Source organism: Heterodontus francisci, chromosome 40 (genome assembly GCF_036365525.1).
Source record: "Heterodontus francisci isolate sHetFra1 chromosome 40, sHetFra1.hap1, whole genome shotgun sequence".
NCBI classification, from domain to species: Eukaryota; Metazoa; Chordata; class Chondrichthyes; order Heterodontiformes; family Heterodontidae; genus Heterodontus; species Heterodontus francisci.
In genome coordinates, this window is record NC_090410.1 from 18,698,747 (window position 1) to 18,719,956 (window position 21,210).

Below are 21,210 nucleotides of genomic sequence, written 5' to 3' on the forward strand. Positions count from 1 at the left end.
CTTAAGCAAGGTACCCAAAGGCTGCCACCATTATATAACTGTATCCTAGTATGAGTCACTACGACGGAGGGGAGTAAACTGTGAAAGAACATCTTGAATTTGCTTTACCTTGTCCAGCAGCTCCCTGGTTTCTTCGGTTAGAAGTCTGTGGGAGAATTTGCACTCGTCACCCTGGTAACAATTTCCAGTTGTATGAAAGAACTTACAAGGGAATTCATGTGAGTCATATTAAGAACAATAATTTTCCTGAAAAGGCAATAGAATTTTATAACTTGTAGAAGTTCAACAAAAATTTTAACAACTACTTTTGTGTTTTCCTAATGGATCAATAAAAAATGCACAGGCCAACTACCTCTGGTTTTTAAAAGCAAAATACTGCAGATGCTGGAAATATGAAATAAAAACAGCAAGCGCTGGTAATACTCAACAGGTCAAGCAGCATCTGTGGAGAGAGAAGCAGAGTTAACGTTTCAAGTCTTTGACCTTTCGCCTCTGCGACACCCTGGTCCACTCCTCCATCACCCCCGACACCTCGTCCTCTTCCTACGGCACATTCCCATGCAATCGCAGGAGGTGTAATACCTGCCCTTTTACCTCCTCTCTCCTCACCATCCAAAGCCCCACACTCCTTCCAGGTGAAGCAGCGATTTACTTGTACTTCCTTCAATTTAGTATACTGTATTCGCTGCTCACAATGCAGTTGCCTCTATTTTGGGGAGACCAAATGCAGATTGGTTTGTGGAACACCTCTGCTCAGTCCGAAAGCATGACCCCAAGCTTCCGGTCGCTTCCCATTTCAACACCCCCCGACCGCCATTCTCATGCCAACTTTTCTGTCTTTGGCCTGCTCCAGTGAACATCAACACAAACTTGAGGAGCAGCACCTGATCTTTCGTTTAGGCACTCTACAGCCTTGCGGACTGAACATTGAGTTGAGTATGACTGGTTTTTTTTAAATCTATTTTTATATTTTATTTTTTAACCATGTGCCTGGTTTTCATGTAGACAGAGATGCTCGTTATTCCACTATTAACACTCTCTCTGGACCAATGCTTTGTCTTTCACCACAAGCATTAACACACTCTTTGATTTTGTCCCAGGACAGCTTTTTTATTTAATCTCGCCTGCCCTCTGCACTATCACACACCTTCCCTTTTCTTCCCTTCCTCACCACCACCCACCCTTTCACTTGCTTAAAACCTAATTCTTTTCTAACCTTTACCATTTCTGATGAAAGGTCACAGACCTGAAACGTTAACTCTGCTTCTCTTTCCACAGATGCTGCCTAATCTGCTGAGTATTTCCAGCACTTGCTGTTTTTACCTCTGTTTTTTGCCCTGTTGAGGAATTTATGGTGTTTATTCTGGAGCTACCACAACCTGAATTATACAGTCTGTCTCTAAATTAAACTGTGGGGGCTAAGGAAGAGCTTTGAACATACTCTCATACCCACTCGCAAAAATATGGAGAGGAGCATGTACATTCACAGAACTGGCAAAAAAAAGTCATGTTTATGGAATAAGCAGCAAGTTCAAGGCCTCTTCAGGCTCTGTGGTGCTAAACCTGACCCCTTTCAGATGACCAACCTGAGATGATCACAGACCACTTGGCTCTGGAGTCTAGACCTGACTCGGAGGTTATACCGTCTCTTTGCATCACTGCAAAGTAGCTCTAAGTTGAACAGCCAAGGCCAAATGTTCAGGACACTAAGGCTGAAAACAGCAGAAGAGAAGATAAATTGAGTAATACTGATTAGTTAACACCGAGCTTAAAAGTTTGAAAAGACTTCAGTTGAGAGGGGGAGTGGGGAGGCAATCTGTTCTACAGCTCAGAGGCCCTTGGAAAGAATGGACAGAGTTTCTGGAAAAAGCAGGATATTTTCCTTTAAGAAATGGGGAGACATTATTAATTTCATTCTAAGTGCATCTGCTGTTTGTTTATATTGATAGATCTCCCATCAGATTGATGACAGACAGTCTGATGATATGTTGTTTCATAAGAACAGGAGCACTGTACCATGTAATGGAGAGGACATTACTGCTATAGTGATGCTGTAGATTAGAAACAAAAATAATCACTGTCCATACAGCATGATGTTTGTCTCTTACTATTTGTAACATGCCTTTATTGGAAGGTACACTAGCTTTGTGGTTATCTGGAGAAGGAAGCTTGACAGTTCTGACAGTGTTACTGAAGCTAGGATATGGTTCGATAAGGTAAAAGTCACTATCAGAAGTTGGGGAAATGTTGGGTTTGACACATTCATTAGTGCTGGTTCACAAATGGTTTCAATGCTTCCACTGTTGTGACCTCTGGTTTTCATAAAAATATCAGCTGCAGTAGAATGTTGTACAGGATGTGGCCAATTCTGAAATTTTAAAATTGCAGAATTAGTGTGAAATAAAGGCAGAGATTGGTTTTCAAGCTAGAAAAGGCTGCTACGGCTTACATATAAAAGTGTAAAAACGTGGCAGTGTTGTACAGACAGCAGATTCTGGAGTGAGCCAAGTGATCTCAGGACTGGGAGATAAAACTTGGAGGGTCACGTGTTAGAACCAGTCAGAGGTAATTATAAGAAATCTAGCTTAATTACAATAAATATAACTATGATTAGGAGTGGTCAGTAACATGAAAGCCCATGGGATACAGGGGAATGTGGCAGGTTGGACCCAAAATTGGCTCAGTGACAGGAAACAAAGGGTAGTAGTCGACAGATGTTTTTGCGAATGGAAAGCAGTTTCCAGTGGCATTCCACAGGGCTCAGTGTTGGGTCCCTTGCTGTTTGTGTATATATTAATGACTTGGACTTAAATGTGGGAGGCATGATTGGGAAATTTGCTGATGACACAAAAATTAGCCGTGTAGTTGATAATGAAGAGGATAGCTTTAGACTCCAGAATTATATCAATGGGCAGAAAAGTGGCAAATGGAATTCAATCCAGAGAACTGTGAAGTTAATGCATTTGGGGAGGGCAAATAAAGTGAGGGAATACACAATAAACAGGAGGATATTGAGAGGGGTAGAAGAAGCGGGAGACCTTGAAGTGCATGTCCACGGGTCCCTAAAGGTAGCAGGACAGGTAGATAGAGTGGTGAAGGAGGCATATGAAATGCTTTCCCTTATGGGCCGAGGCACAGAATACAAAAGTAGGGATGCAATGCTGGTACAAAACACTTGTTGGCCACAGCTGGAGTATTGCGTACAGTTCTGGTCACCACACTACAGGAAGGACATGATTGTTCTGGAGGGAGTACAGAGAAGATTTACAAGAATGTTGCACAGCTTGAAAGTTGCAGCTATGAGGGAAGATTGGAAAGTTTGAGGGCTCTCTGCTTCTTCCTTGAACAGAGGCCCAACCAGTCCCTATGCACCACAACCCTCCTCCGCCTGGCTGAACTTGTTCTCACATTGAATAACTTCTCCTTCAACTCCACTGACTTCCAACAAGTAAATGGTGTTGCTATGGGTACCCGCATGGGTCCGAGTTATGCCTATCTTTTTGTGGGAAATGTCGAACTTTCCTTGTCCCAGCCCTACTCAGGCCCCCTCCCCCAACTCTTTTTCCGGTACATTGATGACTGCACAAGTTGCATTTCCTGCTCCTGCCCCGAACTGGAAAACTTTATCAACTTTTCTTCCAATTTCCACCCTTCTCTCACCTTTACATGGTCCCTCTCTGACACTCCCCTTTCCTTCCTCAACCTCGCTATCTCCAACTCTGGGGATAATAATATTCATTATAAGCCCACCGATTCCCACTGCTACCTTGACTACACTTTCTCACACCCTGCCTCCTGTAAGGACTCCATTCCATTCTCCCTGTTTCTCCGTCTCCGATGCATCTGCTCTGATGATACAACCTCCCACAACAGTACTTCTGATATTTCTTCCTTTTTCTTTAACCAAGGATTACCCCCACTGTGGTTGACAGGGCCCTCAACTGTCCAGCCCATTTTCTGAAAACTAAACCCTTATGGTTTAAAGCATAAAGTAAACCCCCAAAATAAATTATTTTCCTACACTCCCTCTCACTTAATTTTCTACATAGTGTTTATGTGAGTGTTAAAACCCAGTAAGAGTACAGATTTTTAGTTAACCCTTATTTTCCTGTTTACTTAGAAAATAAAAATTGTCATGGTCACTTTGCATGGGGAATCTTAATTGCTGTCAACCAGTTTTAGACGTGAAGGTGAAAAATATTGCTGGAAATCTAAAATTAAAATGTGTATGTGCAGAGCTCCGCTCCTGGACAGTGAATTTTGAACTTTCTGGTAGTACAGTCGAGAATGTATGCTTTGTCAAAATATCATTTGTAAAACCCTTCAATTTATCAAGTGTGCAGGAACTCTGAAGTACCATCAAAACACTTTTAAAGTTGCCTTGACACTGCACTGAAGCTATAGTCTTTTTGGTGTCAAGACCAAAATACAGCAGTCTTTTCTAAGCAGGCCTCACACAGACATGCCCTGGGCTTGAATCAGCAGAACCTGATTGAGTTATACTGTTTTGCATCAGTGCAAAGTGGAAACACAGAAGGATATTGTGCATGTATAAACAATTTTCTGCTTTAGCACAGAATCCATTGTAGTAAAATCTGCAGAGTTCCCGCTTTCTGGGTGGTCCTAAATCATGGCTGAAATTGCACTGATCTCCCTGTAGAGAGGAGGAAAAAATACAAGTTATTATTTCTTCACCATTCGCATAGGAATCTAACTTGTGCAAAATAAAGTGCAAACGATTATGAATAAACAGACCATCAACTGAGGTCAGGTATAAAATTCACAGGATCTTTATTATCTTATTTATTATTTAGAGATGCAGCACTGAAACTTGCCCTTCAGCCCACCGAGTCTGTGCCGACCAACAACCACCCATTTATACTAACCCTACAGTAATACCTAACATATTTATTATACCTAACTTATTTATTTATCTCGTCAGGTCATATAAGGGTATATTCATTTATATATACTTTGGAGTCTTCAGTCATGCAGACAGTGCACAGTTGCAGATGAATCAGGTCACTGTAGCTCTGCCCAGTATCTAAAGTGTGGACCCTTCAAAAGCCATAAAAATGTTCAACTGTTGCTTGATCATTGTAGGCAAGTGTAAACAATTTTTAGCCTTGTCGGTGGACTGAGGACTAAGTGGCATTGAGAAGAAAAAAGGGAGGAAGAGGAGGATGTTAAAAGGACCAGATGCACCAGATAGCAGTGGACCATCCATCAACTGAGGGGGAAGGAGAAGCAAATGCTCCAAACCTAGTTAGAAGAGGAAACACAGCAGGATTCAAGCAACTTAAAACAAGGGCCAAAATTGAGTATACACTCATGTTTTATCTTCACATAAGGTTCAAAAGTTCACAGTTGAAGAAAGAACCTAGGGCAATGAATTTCACTGTTTATTGCACAATTCACCTAGGCTGTTTCTTCACCTCTACTGAAATTTTAGCACAAGTTCCTGTATGCTATCACACCCCCATAGTGTGAAATGGACATTTTGAGTTTTAGGAGTAGTTGTCCAATAATCTTGAGGAATCAATTTGGGACATTTATTATCTGGATTTTCCGACTGAATTTATTTAATATAAAGATTGTACATACACTTGAGTGATCTATGTCATGTTCACACGTGGGTTCGCTTCATGTTCACGCATGCTGGCAGTCCTGTTTCATGCCCAATTATGTGCAAAGCCCAAATCTTTTACATGGGGACTAATCATAATTTCCCTACACTGTGCACAAGCACAACAAAAAGGTGGAATGCCTTCTGTTAGAAATTAAAATTGGCAACTTGAAGTGTAAGTGAACTGTAATTCACAAGAGTGGAATTCAGCCTGGACTTGCTGGGAATAACTGTAGTTACTTAACTAATTTGATGTGAACATCTTTAAAATCCATATTTCCGCATGTACAAACTATATTTAGACTTTCAGGAAGATTAAACCTCACCCCACGACTTTACTTTTTAAAAACCACAAGTTCCGACACAAAAGATGGTTAATAAACTGGAGTATCATGTTCCATTTCTAGTCTGTGTTGAATTAACTACACCTCAGTTATGGACAGAGGTAGAGGTGTTATAATTCTGTTATAATACCTGCATCCCTAGGGTATGGAGGAGATATTCAGACAGCATTTCCATTCCTGATCACTATTGTAAGCCCTGCTGAAATGCCTTATGTGCGAATGCAGATGAGCAGCAGGATTTGACTTGGCTGTAAGCCTACTGTAAATCTGGTTAATAGACTGCAGTTTCATATTCCATTTCTGATCTACGTTGAATTAACTGACCTTTCAGATATGAACAGAGGTACAAGTGCCTCTAAGTACCTGTATAGCCAAAATATATTTTCTCACCTTTGAGCATCTTCCCTCTACAAAGAACTTGCAGAGTACTTTCCCTTTCTTGTCTCCACACTGCTGATGTCCTATGTCATGCATGTTCCTCCGATGCATCTCTTCATTGAAATCCTAGCAAAACACAAAACATTGAGTGGGTTGAAGTGAGGGAGTTAACCATGTTTACCACAGTCAACTGATATGGTTATCAAAATTAAATATGTGCAAATCAGGAACATACAACATATGAGCAGGAGTAAGCTATTCAGCCCATTGAGCCTGCTCTGTCATTCAATTACATCATGGCTGCTCATCTGCCTCAATGCCACTTTCCCGCGCTATCCCCACATCCCTTGATGTCATTAGTATCCAGATATCTATCTATTTCTGTCTTGAACATGCTCAATCATTGAGCTTCCACAGCCCTCTGGGGTAGAGAATTCCAAAGATTCACCACCCTCTGAGTGAAGAAATTCCTCCTCATCTCAGTCTTAAGTGGCCTGTTCCTTATTCTGAGACTATGTCCCTTGGTTCTAGACTCACCAGCCAGGGGAAACGCCTATCTACATCCACCTGTCACGTCCTGTAAGAATTTTGTAAGTTTCAATGAGATCACCTCTCATTCTTCAAATCTCTAGAGAATACAGACCCAGTTTCCTCAATCTCTCCTCATAAGACAATCACGCCATCGCAGGGATTAGCCTGGTGAACCTCTGTTGCACTCCCTCTATGACATGTATATCCTTCCTTAGATGAGGAGACCAAAACTGTACACAATACTCCAGTTGTGGTCTCACCAGGCTCTACACAATTGCAGCAGGACTTCTTTTCTCCTGTACTCAAATCCCCTTGCAATGAAGGCCAACATACCGTTTGCCTTCCTAAAAGCTTGCTGCACCTGCATGCCAGCTTTTAGTGACTTATGAACAAAAACACCAAGGTCTCTTTGGACATCAACACTTCCCAACCTCTCACCATTTAAGAAATACTCTGCCTTTGTGTTTTTTTTTAGTTTAGTTTAGAGATACAGCACTGAAACAGGCCCTTCGGCCCACCGAGTCTGTGCCGACCATCAACCACCCATTTATACTAATCCTGCACTAATCCCATATTCCTACCACATCCCCATCTGTCCCTATATTTCCCTACCACCTACCTATACTAGGGGCAATTTATAATGGCCAATTAACCTATCAACCTGCAAGTCTTTTGGCATGTGGGAGGAAACCGGAGCACCCGGAGGAAACCCACGCAGACACAGGGAGAACTTGCAAACTCCACACAGGCAGTAGCCGGAATTGAACCCGGGTCGCTGGAGCTGTGAGGCTGCGGTGCTAACCACTGCGCCACTGTGCCGCCACTGTTTCTACCAAAGCAGATCACCTCATTCTTATTCACATTATATTCCATCTGCCATGTTCTTGCCCAATCACTTAGCCTGTCCGGGTCCCCTTGAAACCTCCTTGCATCCTCCTCACAACTCACATTCCCACCTAGTATTATTTTATTTTTTATTTATTTAGAGAAACAGCACAGAAACAGGCCCTTCGGCCCACCGAGTCTGTGCTGACCAACAACCACCCATTTATACTAACCCTACAGTAATCCCATATTCCCTATCACCTCCCTACACTAGGGGCAATTTACAACGGCCAATTTACCTATCAGCTGCAAGTCTTTGGATGTGGGAGGAAATCGGCGCACCCGGCGAAAACCCACGCAGACACAGGGAGAACTTGCAAACTCCGCACAGGCAGTACCCAGAATCGAACCCGGGTCACTGGAGCTGTGAGGCTGCGGTGCTAACCACTGCGCCACTGTGCCGCCCATGTCATCAGAAAATTTGGAAAAATTACATTTGGTCCCCATATCCAAATCACTTATATATATTGTGAACAGCTATGGCCCCAGCACTGATCCTTGCAGTCTCCCACTCGTAACAGCCTGTCATCCTGAGAATGACCTGTTTATTCCTACTCTGTGCTTTCTGTCTATTAACCAATTCTCAATCCGTACCAGTATACTACCCTCAATCACATGTGCTCTAATTTTCTTTACTAGCCTCCTGTGTGGGACCTTATCAAAAGCCTTCTGAAAATCCAAATGCACCTCATGGTTCTCCTTTATCTATGCTACAAGTAACCGCCTCAGAAAACTCCAACAGATTTGTTAAACATGATTTCCCTTTCATAAATCCATGTTGACTCTGCCCAATCATATTATTATTTTCTAAGTGTCTAGTCATCACATCCTTAATAATATTCTAACATTTTCCCTACTACTGACATCAATTTAACAGCTCTCTCCTTTCATAAATAATGGAGTTACATTTGGTACAATATACTATTGAAATGGAAAAATTAGTACAATAAACATAAAAATTCTCCTCAAAAATGTTAATATAGGTGGTTATCAGACATTATTTGTAATAGTTCATTACCGCCAAAAAAAGACACTGCTTGACTTATAGCTCCCCTATTCCATTTTAAAACAATGTCTCATTCTACTTCATACTCCATATTGCTGGAGAAGAGGTCAGGCTGCATTTTGTCACCCACTTGTTCTAACAATGTAACAGAAAACATCATGATCAAAGCAATGGAAAATGCTGACACCAAAGAGAGTACTTGAATGTGTTAGGATTGTCCAGCATCTGGTAAAGGATCTGTAATATGTAGATATAACCATTGCCAGTGGATCTTCACTAACCAAAGTATGTAGATGACAAAAGAGGATGAAGAAAATGAATATTGACGGTAAAGAGATGGAAAAGGTCAATGAATGTATGTCTCTGGGAAAGTCTTCATCTAGCAAATGGAGATGTCAGAAACAAGTGAAGAGAAAAATTTCTCTGACTGCAAGTGCTCTGGCTGATTAAGGAAATCACTGCAGGTGGTGCAGCCACCAAGGGATGTGAAAGTGAGTATAAGATTATTAAGTCATTTGGTGCAACAGCTGAACTCCAATGAAGACACAGTACAAAGAGTGGATGTTATAGAGCAAATATCCCAGAAAAATGTTAAATATCAGTTGTGAGAACAGAATGACCAACATTGAATTATTGAGGGCATGTAGGAACACAGAATGCCATAGTGAGAAAATTGTAATGGGCAAGATATTACTGCGGTATAACCAAGATGACTACACTCAGAACAAAAGAAGAACGGATTCCAACTGGGAAGACCGAGTGAAAGATCAAAACTGAGATGGGGAACCCTCAGTTGGAATGGAAGAGTTACAACAGATATGCAGCTACAGGAGCTCAGAGGGGAGTAGTGATGTCTTTAGCCAGTCTATCTAAGGTAACTAATTAATACTGTGCACTATCTCCTGACCAGAAAGACAACACATGGCCTGTTCCTCCACACATGCCCCTGTGGATCTGTTTGCATAATGGAAGCCTGGAGTGATTTGATTCCCAATATTTTTCTCCCACTTCCTGAGAAATGCGTGGTGAGATCTGGTGCTCTCCATAGGTAATATTTAGTGAGATCTGGTACTCAGCCCATGAGAAATGCTTAGTGAGATATAGTACTCAGTCCACGATAAATGCTTGCTTAGATCTGGTACTCAGCACATGGAGAACTGTGGATACAAATCCATGAATGTGCCATGTTGCTTTGATGGCCTTAAGTTACCAAATCGGTGTCTTTATTTTACTCCTGAAGGAATCACTGCTCTTAGCTGAGCTATTAAATGAAATCAATAATAATCAAAGTCAGAGCTCACAAGTGGAAGGCAAGAAGGCGGCAGAAACAAAATTTAAAAATGTGGGTCTATTTTAGTGACTCATTCCTAGGCCACATTGGCAGAGGACAGCAAAATCTTCCTGTATGAATGTGTAAATATGTATTAGTAGTACTACAGAAGCTGAAAAAAATTGCAAAGTGAACTATTGCTAGCTGGCAAGAGAACACAACACGAATAATTTAAACAAAGATCTTTTCAGGTGCAAGATTTCCTCAAGTTTTTTCTTCAATGAATGGTTTTCTTCCATATGACATAGCAGCATTTACTCTTATAGCTCATAATAGTCTTCAGCTCTTTCAGAATTTATATGTCTTACCTCCATATCTTCATCATAAAGGTCATCATCACAATCATCCATAGGATCCATCATATGTCCCGTTGGCCCATGTCCTGGTGGTCCATGTCCCAGCGGTCCGTGTCCTGGTCCAGGTCCATGACCAGGGGATCCATATGCTTGCCCTGGTCCAGGCCCATGCCCAGGCGATCCATATGCAGGCCCAGGCCCTGGTGGTCCATGACCTGGACCAGGTCCATGTCCCGGGCCAGGATTGTGACCTGGAGGGGGCCCATGTCCGGGCCCAGGTCCATGGCCTGGAGGGGGCCCATGTCCTGGCCCAGGTCCATGGCCTGGAGGGGGCCCATGTCCTGGCCCAGGTCCATGGCCTGGAGGGGGACCATGTCCCGGCCCAGGTCCATGGCCTGGAGGGGGACCATGTCCCGGCCCAGGTCCATGGCCTGGAGGGGGACCATGTCCTGGTCCTGGACCGTGACCTGGGGGACCATGTCCCGGGGGCCCATGTGCAGGCCCAGGTCCCGGAGGTCCATGTTCTGGTGGCCCATGCCCTGGCCCCGGCCCATGTCCTTGAGGCCCATGTACTTGGCCATGTGCTCCTCCTCTGCCTCCTCTTCCACCCCGTCCCCTAGCCCTTCCTCGGCCACCTCTGCCTCGAATACCACGGCCTCTACCACCACCTCTGCTAGGACCTGCAGTTAAAAATAGAAAACAGGCAAAAAAGAAATAGAATTTATCATTAGAATAGGATAGAATATAAAAGATCAGAACAATGCATTGAAAAGCACACAATTGAATGAATTACCAAACAGGTAGTAATGACTGCAATGGGAAGCAAAATAAAGTCTAGCAAATGATACACACTCAATCTTTATCCCTCACTCTTAGTTGCATCATATTATTGGTTTTTAGTGTTGATTATTCCAATGAAGAGAATAGATATTATAAACTTCTATAATCTGACAATACAGTCTGCACTAATAACAATACAGGAGAAAAACAAAAGTGCTACCCTTCAGATTGAGAGCCTTACAGAATAAAAGCACCATTCAGTGTAATATTCAGAGAGACCAGCAAGATACCCAGTTTGATCCTGGATTAAGTTAACTGATCCCTGCTGATCTAGTAAAAAAAACAATAGCTTGCATTTATATCGCGCTTTTAACTTAGTAAATGTCTGAAGATGCTTGACAGTAGTGCTATTAAACACAAATTTGGAGCACAGCCACATAAGCAGATATTGAGACAGGTGATGTAGGTTTTAAGGAGTGTCTTCAAGGAGGAGAGACAGAGAGATTCAAGAAGGGAATTCCAGAGTTTAGGGCCAAGGCAGCTGAAGTCCCTCTCCATTTAAATATTCTGCTTTTCTATTCTTCCCAACAAAGTGGACAATCTTACATTTTCCCATTATACTCCATCTGCCAAATTTTTGCACACTCACTTAACCTATCTATATTCCTTTACAGACTCTTTGGGCTGGGTTTTATTTTCCTGCCACCGGGAGCGACGATGTGAAAAAAAGATGGCGCCCGTGCAACCATGATCTTGCACATGGCGGCTCATTGTAACATGTAACATGGCATGCCACCACCACCCACCACCCCAATCATGGCCTCGGCGTCGCAGTCAACGGTGTTGTCTGCTTCTGCGCAGGTGCTGGAGCATTTTTAAACAGCTGGCAGGCCTGTGTTGACAGATAAAAGTTGACCCCGCCACTCCCCATCAACCTGTTAGTTAGCCAATCCTCTATCCATGCTAATCTATTACCCCCAACACCTTGAGCTCTTATCTTGTGCAGCAACCTTTTATGTGGCATCTTATAGAATGCCTTTTGGAAATCTAAATACACTACATCTACTGGTTCTCCTTTATCCACCCTGCTTGTTACATCCTTAAAGAACTCGAATAAATTTGTCAAACATGATTTCCCTTTCATAAAACCATGTTGACTCTGCTTTGACTGTGTTATGACTTTCTAAATGTCTTATACCACTTCCTTAATAATGGATTCCAGCATTTTCCCAATGACAGATGTTAAGCTAACTGCCCTACAGTTTCCTGTTTTCTGTCTCCCTCCTTTCTTGAATAGGGACAGTTTTCAGTTTTTCAATCCGCTGGGACCTTTCCAAAATCTAGGAAACTCTGGAAGATTACAACTAATGCATGCACTATCTCTGCAGCTACTTCTTTTAAGACACTAAGATACAAGCCATCAGGTCCAGGGGACTTAGAACCATAGAAAAATTACGGCACAGGAGGAGGCCATTCAGTCCATCGTGTCTGCACTCAATCTAATCCCACCTTCCCTGGTAATTGACCTCTCCGCTAGGGGAAACAGGTCCTTCTTGTCTACTCTATCTAGGCCCCTCATAATTTGGTACAACTCAATTAAGTCACCCATCAGCCTCCTCTGTTCTAAGGAAAATAATCCTAGCCGATCCAATCTTTCCTCATAGCTGCAACTTTCAAGCCCTGGCAACATTCTTGTAAATCTCCTCTGTACTCTCTCCAGAGCAATTATGTCCTTTATGTAATGTGGTGACCAGAACCCTACGCAATACTCCAGCTGTGGCCAACAAGCGTTTTGTACAGTTCCAGCATTACATCGCTGCTTTTCTATTCTATACCTCAGCCAATAAAGGAAAGCATTCCATATGCCTTCTTCACCACTCTATCTATAATCTTTCCTGCCACTTTCAGGGACCTGTGGACATGCACTCCAAGGTCTCTCACTTCTTCTACCCCTCTCAATATCCTCCCATTTATTGTGTATTCCCTCGCTTTGTTTGACCTCCCCAAAATCATTACCTCACACTTCTCTGGATTGAATTCCATTTACCACTTTTCCGCCCACTCAAGCAAACCATTGATATCATTCTGGAGTCTAAAGCTATCCTCTTCACTATCAGCTACATGGCCAAATTATGTGTCATCAGCAAATTTCCCAATCAGGCCTCCCACACTTAAGTCCAAATCATTAACATATACCACAAACAGCAAGGAACCCAACACTGAGCCCTGTGGAACGCCCCTGGAAACCGCTTTTCATTCGCAAAAATATTTGTCGACAACTACCCTTTGTTTCCTGTCACTGAACCAATTTTGGATCCAACCTGCCACATTCCCCTGTATCCCAAGGGCTTTCATTTTACTGACCAGTCTGCCATGCGGGACCTTGTCAAATGCCTTAATAAAATCCATGTAGGCTATATCTTTTGAATGCCTCCCACTGGTTTACCACTGATTTTCCTTCAAGTAGCTGTATTCAGTCCATTTTCGCCAGATCACCGCTCAGTTTCGTAAAATTTGCTTTCCCCCAATTTAGAACTTTTACTCCTATTTTATCTTTGTCCTTTTCCATGATTATGCTAAAACTAACTGTATTATGGTCACTATCTCCAAAATGGTCACCCACTGTTACTCATCCACTTGCCCAGCTTCATTACCGAAGACTATATCTAGAATTGCGCCCCCTCTCATTGGGTTTGTCACATGCTGGCTAAAAAAGTTCTCTTGAATGCAGTTCAAGAATTTTGTGTCCTCTGTGCCCTTCACACTGTTTGTATCCCAGTTGACATTAGGGTAGTTGAAATCCCCAACTATTATTGCCCTATAGTTTTTGCATTCAGAAATTTACCTACATATTTGATCTTCTTTCTCCCCCTCACTATTTGGGGATCTATAGTAACTCCTAGTATTTGAACTCCACACATATGGCCTCATTTTATGATTCATTTGGCATAGCTGTTACTGATTCCTTAACTAATAATGCCACCTCCTTTTTTATCCCCCTCTCTATCCTGCCTGAAAACTCTATACCCAGGGATGTTGTGATGCCAATCTTGCCCCTCTTTAAGCCAAGTTTCTGTTATAGCTATGATATCGTGTTGCCATGTGTCTATCTGTGCCCTCAGCTCATCGGCTTTATTTACTATACTCCTTGCATTTAAATAAATATTCTTTAACGCTGCCAAATTCCTGTGCTGCATACTTTTTAACCTTTGCTTCTTGTCTTTCAGAGTCACTCACTAATTTTCTGCCTCCCATTCCCCACCCTGAAGTTGTCATATCTGAAACTGCCCTCAGACTTGTCAGCTTTTAGTCCCATTATTTTGCCTAGTACTTATTCTCTAGTGATAGTGATTGTTTTAAGTTCCTCCCTCCCTTTTGCCCTTGATTTTCTACTATTCTTGGGATGCTTTTAGTGTCTTCTACCATGAAGACAGAGACACATTACTTATTCAAATTCTCTGCCATTTCCTTTTTTACTATTATTAATTCCCCAGTCTCATTCTCTAAGGGACCAACGTTTACTTCAGTTACTCTCTTCCTTTTTATATAATTTTAGAAGCTATTACTATGTTTTTATAATTCTTGCTAGATTACTCTCATATTCTAATTTCTCGCTTTTAAGTTATTCTTTGCTGGTTTCTAAAATTTTCCCAATCTGCTGGCCTACCACTAATCTTCACAGAATTGTATGCTTTTACTTTCAATTTGAAACCATCCTTAACATCTTTCGTTAGTCACGGATTATGCATCCTGCTCGTAGAATTGTTCCTTCTCAACTGAATATATCTCAGCTGAGAGTTAGGAAATATCTCCTTAAACGTCTGCCATTGATTATCTACCACCTTACCTTTTCACCTATTTTCCCAGTCTACTATAGCCAACTCTGTCTTCATACCTTTGTGTTGCCTTTATTTAAATTTAAGACACTTGCTTCAGACCCAAATTTCTCACCCTCAACTGGATGTGAAATTCTATCATGTTATGATCACTCTGGCCTAGAGGATCCTTTACTATGAGGTCATCAATTAGTCCCATCTCATTACACGTTACCAGGTCTGAAATAGACTGTTCCCTGGTTGGTTCCACAACGTACTGTTCCAAAAATATGTCCCGAATACACTCTATGGACTCATCCTCAGGGCTACCTTTGTCAATTTGATTGCCAACCTATCTGAAGATTAAAACCACCCACAATTATTGCAGTATCTTTCTTACAAGCCCCCATTACTGCTTTATTTATATTCTGTCCTACAGTGTAGCTACTATTAGGGGGCCTATAAACTACTCCCAAGTGACTTCTTTCTCTTGCTATTTCTTATTTCCACCCAAACTAATTCTGCATCTTGATCTTCTGATCCAAGATCATTTCTCACTACTGTACTGATCTCATCCTTTATGAACAGAGCTACTACCCCACATCCTTTTCCTTTCTTCCCATCCTTACGAAATGTCAAATACCCTTGAATATACAGTTCCCAGCCTTAGACACCTTCCAACCACTTCTCTGTAATGGCTATCAGAACATACCCATTTATTTCTATTTGTGCCATCAATTTATCCATCTTGTTATGAATGCTGCATGCATTCAGATAAAGAGCTGTTAATTCTGTCTTTTTACCATTTTCCCCCACTCTGACCCTATTTGCTGGTGCACCCTTATGTTTGTACGCTGTGTCCCCTCCTGTCATATTCTGATTTTCATTACCCATATCACTACCCTAGACTATTGGCTTGTCCTTTCTCTTTTAACATTCTAAATCTCCCCTCACCTGAGCCTTCCCGCCCCCACCCTCCCCCCCAAATATTTAGTTTAAATCCCTCTGAGGGATGTAGAGCTGGAGGAGGTTAAAGAGATAGGGAGGAGTGAGGCTTTGCAGTTGATCTCAGTAGCACTAAGCTAAGCAGAGGAGTGCTCCCACCACTGCCGATCTTCCAATAACTCCAAATGGAAAAAGTGAGTGGAGACAGGATAGTGGTTGATTGTTAAGCCCTGACAGTCGAGCTGCCTACTAATCTACTACACAGATGAATGGTCAACCAAGAGAGGTAACCAATGGATCCATAAGATACCTCAACATAAGTCAATGCCTCAGCAGTAGAAAAAAACTGAAGGCAACAACATACAAAAGTTCAATTTTCTACAAGCTGTACCTGATGTTCCACGCCCCCTGTGACCCATGGGCATATGGGACTGCTGCTGGTGTTGGTGCTGTTGCTGAGAAGCCTCCTTTGCCTTCCTGTATTGGCTTAATTCTTTGGCAAAATCATCATATTCTTCCTCCTCTTCATCTGGCACTTCCTCCTCCTCTTCCTCATAGTCAACATACTGATCATCTTCATACTCCTCATACATGTTATAGTTCATCTTTTCAGGTTTCATGTACGTCTTCTTTGGTAATGGGGCCCCTGAAGATGGAGGATAAGGTGGCTGCATTGAGCACAGAACAAGACGTGTAATTAATTTAAGGACATAAAAACTCAGTAAAAACGCTGATTTACCAAAGCATCAAAAATAACCTAACAGTTACATGATAGGTTGCTATTCTGCCCCATTATTGGAAAAAATTGATTTGCACCAATAACCCAGAATGTGAGTTCCTAATCTTAGCCAGGTCAGCAGCGGGAAGTGTAGGGCAGAAGCCAGCCACTTCTCCACAACAATAAAGTGAATATGGGTAGAAGGTTAAGCTAAGACATTCTTGTGCACCACTTAGCAATCATAACATAATAGCAAAGCTAAAAGCCTGGAGGCAGGTTCTATCCCTCCTGACTATGAAAAAGTTAAAACCACCCCTTCCAATTTTTGTCCTATTTTACTTATCATTCTGTAAACAGGACACATTTCTCAATGTTTCTGCTGGTTTGTTTGCAAACTGCTACTTTTTGCTTCCTCCTTGCAACTCTCCCTAGTCTGTACACTGTTCCCTGACCAAGAAGTCAGCTGCCATCCTGCTCATGGATCTCTGCCAATAATGGTCTTGGGCCAGCTATTGAGAGCTTCTTGTCAACATTAAAGGTGATAGATTCTCCAAAATTCCTTTCCTTCCAGTAGCGAAATGTCTGTTGTTCACTCAATGCACCCCCCGAAGCAAAGCTGGGTTTAGGAACTTGCAATGTGGATACGATCATCGCAATAATACTTGTGCCTGAAAAGTTGAAATTCAAAAGCACAGCATCTACTCAACTTTTCTACAATCAACTAACTGTTTTTGTGGATAAAATTAACATCCAATCCAACTGTATATGTTTCATGGGCACTCTGCTTGCAGGGCGGCACAGTGGCGCAGTGGTTAGCACTGCAGCCTCACAGCTGCAGGGACCCGGGTTCGATTCTGGGTACTGCCTGTGTGGAGTTTGCAAGTTCTCCCTGTGTCTGCGTGGGTTTTCTCCGGGTGCTCCGGTTTCCTCCCACAAGCCAAAAGACTTGCAGGTTGGTAGGTAAATTGGCCATTATAAATTGTCACTAGTATAGGTAGGTGGTAGGGAAATATAGGGACAGGTAGGGATGTTTGGTAGGAATATGGGATTAGTGTAGGATTAGTATAAATGGATGGTTGACGGTCGGCACAGACTCGGTGGGCCGAAGGGCCTGTTTCAGTGCTGTATCTCTAATCTAATCTAGAACGCAGTAGATATAACCAGCTGGAATGCTCAGCAACAGCGTTCCAACTCTAGAAATAAAAACATATGGTCTGCTCTCCCAGACTCTTCCCCCAGTTTCTATTGTTCTCTCTTTCACCAAATACATGCCTTTTACTACTGATCCTTTCTGAATCCCCACTTTGATCTGATAACAAGTCAGAAGCTATTTAAAACAGAGATGAGGAGAATTTTTTTCTCTGAGAGGGTCGTGAGCTTTTGGAACTCTTCCTCAAAGGCGGTGGAAGCAGAGTCTTTAAATATTTTTAAGACAGAGGTAGATAGATTCTTGATAAGCAAGGGAGTGAAAGGTTATCGGGGTAGGTGGGAATATGGAGTCGAGGTTACAATCAGATCAACCATGATGTTATTGAACGGCAGAGTAGGCTCAAGGGGCCGAATAGCATACTCCTGCTCCTAATTTGTAAGTTTGTAAGCTAGCAATGGAGTTTGCCGTTTCCTGCCATGCACAATAGAAGAAAACAATCCTCCAACATCCCTCTGCTAAATGAAATTTTTCCAACAAAGAAGTTGTTCTTCCTTCCACACAAGGAAGTAAGAGGGGGGAAAAAGTACTTTGATAGAGAAATGTTGAGAGGAAAAGCAAAAACAGCAGATGGACAAAAAAATGGAATGCAACATTAAAACAAGTGCTGGTCTGGAAGAATTGTAAACAGAAAGTGCTAGAAAGGTCGGGCACCATCTGTGGAGAAAGAAACAGAGTTAACAGCGGAATTACTGTTGTGCAGTGGGGGTGGTTGGGCTGTCGAGCGGCCCTCCGTGGGGCACAGGGTCCCTGATCAGGAGACCCCCCCAACCCGCAAGGGGGCCACCAGTTTTACTTGGCGGCCTTCTGGAGGGTCTGAGCCACCCGCCCGCTGCTGGTAAAATACCAGTGGCAGTGGGAGGAGGCCCTTAAGCGGCAGTTAACTGGCCATTTAAGGGCCTTGATTGGCCTGGGGCGGGCCATTTGTCGCCACTGCAGCCCCTCGTAAAATTTCAGCCAGAAGGCGGCGGGAATGGCCCCCCCCGCAACTCAGTTTTACGACCCTCCCCGCCACCAGCCCGCTCCTGCAGGGGGGCGTAAAATTCCAACCAATGTTTCAGGTCTGTGACCTTTCATCACAGTTTTAATGAAACGCCACAGACCTGAAACATTAACACTGTTTGTTCCTCTCCAGATGCTGCCAGACCTCCTGAGTATTTTCAGCACTTTTTGTTTTTATTTCATACTTCCAGCATCCGCAGTATTTTACTTTTATTTTACTGGTCTGGAAGAATAGTAGCAGAAATAATTTAAGAAATGAATGAGAACAGAAGGACAGCAGAAGTTACAATTAAAAGAAATGAAGTCACAATTGCTTTTTGTACTCACTGGCATGACGCATGTCACTTGCAGTGATTAAAGTGAGCCAGAAAATTATATAATGGCTCACTAGTAGCACTCTTGCCTGAGTCAGATGGCCACGGATTCAAATCTCACTCCAGTGACCTGAGCACAAAATTTTAGTGGATACTCCAGTTCAGTACTGAGGGAGTGTTGCACAGTCAGAGCTGCAGCTTCTCAGATGAGACATTAAACCAAGGGCTTCTCTGCCCTCTCAGATGGGCATAAAAGATTACATGGCACGATTCGAAGAGCAGCTAGGGAGTTCTCCCCAGTGTTCTGGTCAGTATTTATCACTCAACCAGCATCACTAGAACAGATAATCTGGTCATTATCACGTTGCTGTTTGAGGGACCTTGCTGTGCACAAATTGGATGCTGCGTTTCCTACATTACAACAGTGACTACACTTCAAAAAGTACTTTGTTGGCTGTAAAGCATTTTGAGACACCCTGAGGTCCTGAAAGGCATTACACAGAACAATAGAAAAAGTACAGCACAGAAGGAGACCATTCAGCCCATCGTATTTGCACAAGCCGAATAAACAATCCTCCCAAACTAATCCCACCTTCCAGCACTTGGTCCATGGCCCCACAGGTTACAGCACCGTACAGGAACATGCAAGTCTCCGCCTCCACCACCATTCCTGGCAGCAAATGCCAGACACCCACCACCTTCTGGGTGAAAAGGTTTCTCCTCATGTCCCCTCTAATCCTTCTACCAATCACCTTAAATCTGTGTCCCCTGATAACTGACCTCTCCGCCAGGGAAAACAGGTCCTTCCTGTCCACTCTAGGCCCCTCATAATTTTGTACACCTCAATCAAGTCACCCATCAACCTCCTCAGTTCCAGGGAAAACAACCCTAGCCGATCCAATCTTTCCTCATAGCTGCAACCTTCAAGCCCTACCTCTACCAACTAGAAGGACAAGGGCAGCAAATGCATGGGAACGCCACCACCTACAAGTTCCCCTCCAAGTCGCACACCATACTGACTTGGAACTATATCGCCGTTCCTTCACTGTCGCTGGGTCAAAATCGTGGAACTCCCTTCCTAACAGCACTGTGGGTGTACCTACCCCACATGGACTGCAGCAGTTCAAGGCAGCTCACCACCACCTTCTCAAGGGCAATTAGGGATGGGCAATAAATGCTGGCCTGGCCAGCAACGCCCACATCCCATGGATGAATAAAAAAAAATTTCTTGTAAATTTCTCTGCACTCTCTCCAGAGCAATTATGTCCTTTCTGTAATGGGGTGACCAGAACTGCGCGCAATACTCCAGCTGTGGCCTAACCAAGGCTCTATACAGTTTCAGTATCACATCCCTGTTTTTATACTCTATATCTTGGCCAATAAAGGAAAGCAATCCATATGCCTGCTTCACCACTCTATCCACATGTCCTGCCACCTTCAGGGACCTGTGGGCATGCAAGATCTCTCACCTCTTCTACCCCTCTCAATATCCTCCCGTTTATTGTATATTCCCTCGCTTTATTTGCCCTCCCCAAATGCAATACCTCACACTTCTCCGGACTGAATTCCATTTGCCACTTTTCCGCCCACACAACCAAAACATTGATATCATTCTAGAGTCCACGGCTTTCCTCCTCACAAATGCAAATCTTTATTTTCAGTTCTTAAACATGCTCCATTTCTCAATGGTTTGTCACTTTACCTTCATGGTCTTCTCTACCAGGACACAAGTTCTCAACTAAGACCTTGGACTGTCTCACTGCTTCACACTCATTATTACAAGAGTCCAGAGTCTCCAAAGACCCAGATCTTGCTTCTCCACCCCCACAGCCAACTCCCACCCCCCCCCCCGCCACCCCTTTTTTAAGCTGTGTCTTAGGTAATAAGATATTTTATTTTTATTTCAAAATAATTCATCTGCATCATGTCAAAAAGAAATTGAACACAGTATTTTTAAAATCTCCTAAGCATTAATAGGAGTTTCCAATCCTGCTCTAACAAGTTCACCGAATCACCTAGTCACTGGATGTTAA

The 21,210-nt window shown here is 42.9% G+C and overlaps 1 protein-coding gene across 2 annotated transcripts in view; it reads right to left on the reverse strand.

The window, feature by feature from the left end:
- Positions 1-21,210, reverse strand: part of zc3h4 (zinc finger CCCH-type containing 4) — a 55,289-nt gene that overhangs the window by 21,508 nt on the left and 12,571 nt on the right. For both annotated transcript variants that reach the window (XM_068019157.1, XM_068019155.1), the window contains exons 4-8: positions 16,328-16,604; positions 10,409-11,076; positions 6,361-6,474; positions 4,541-4,654; positions 109-216 (exon numbers count right to left, since the gene is read on the reverse strand). In XM_068019157.1, coding sequence (XP_067875258.1) covers positions 109-216; positions 4,541-4,654; positions 6,361-6,474; positions 10,409-11,076; positions 16,328-16,604 — 1,281 coding nt within the window. The remainder of the gene's footprint in view (positions 1-108; positions 217-4,540; positions 4,655-6,360; positions 6,475-10,408; positions 11,077-16,327; positions 16,605-21,210) is intronic.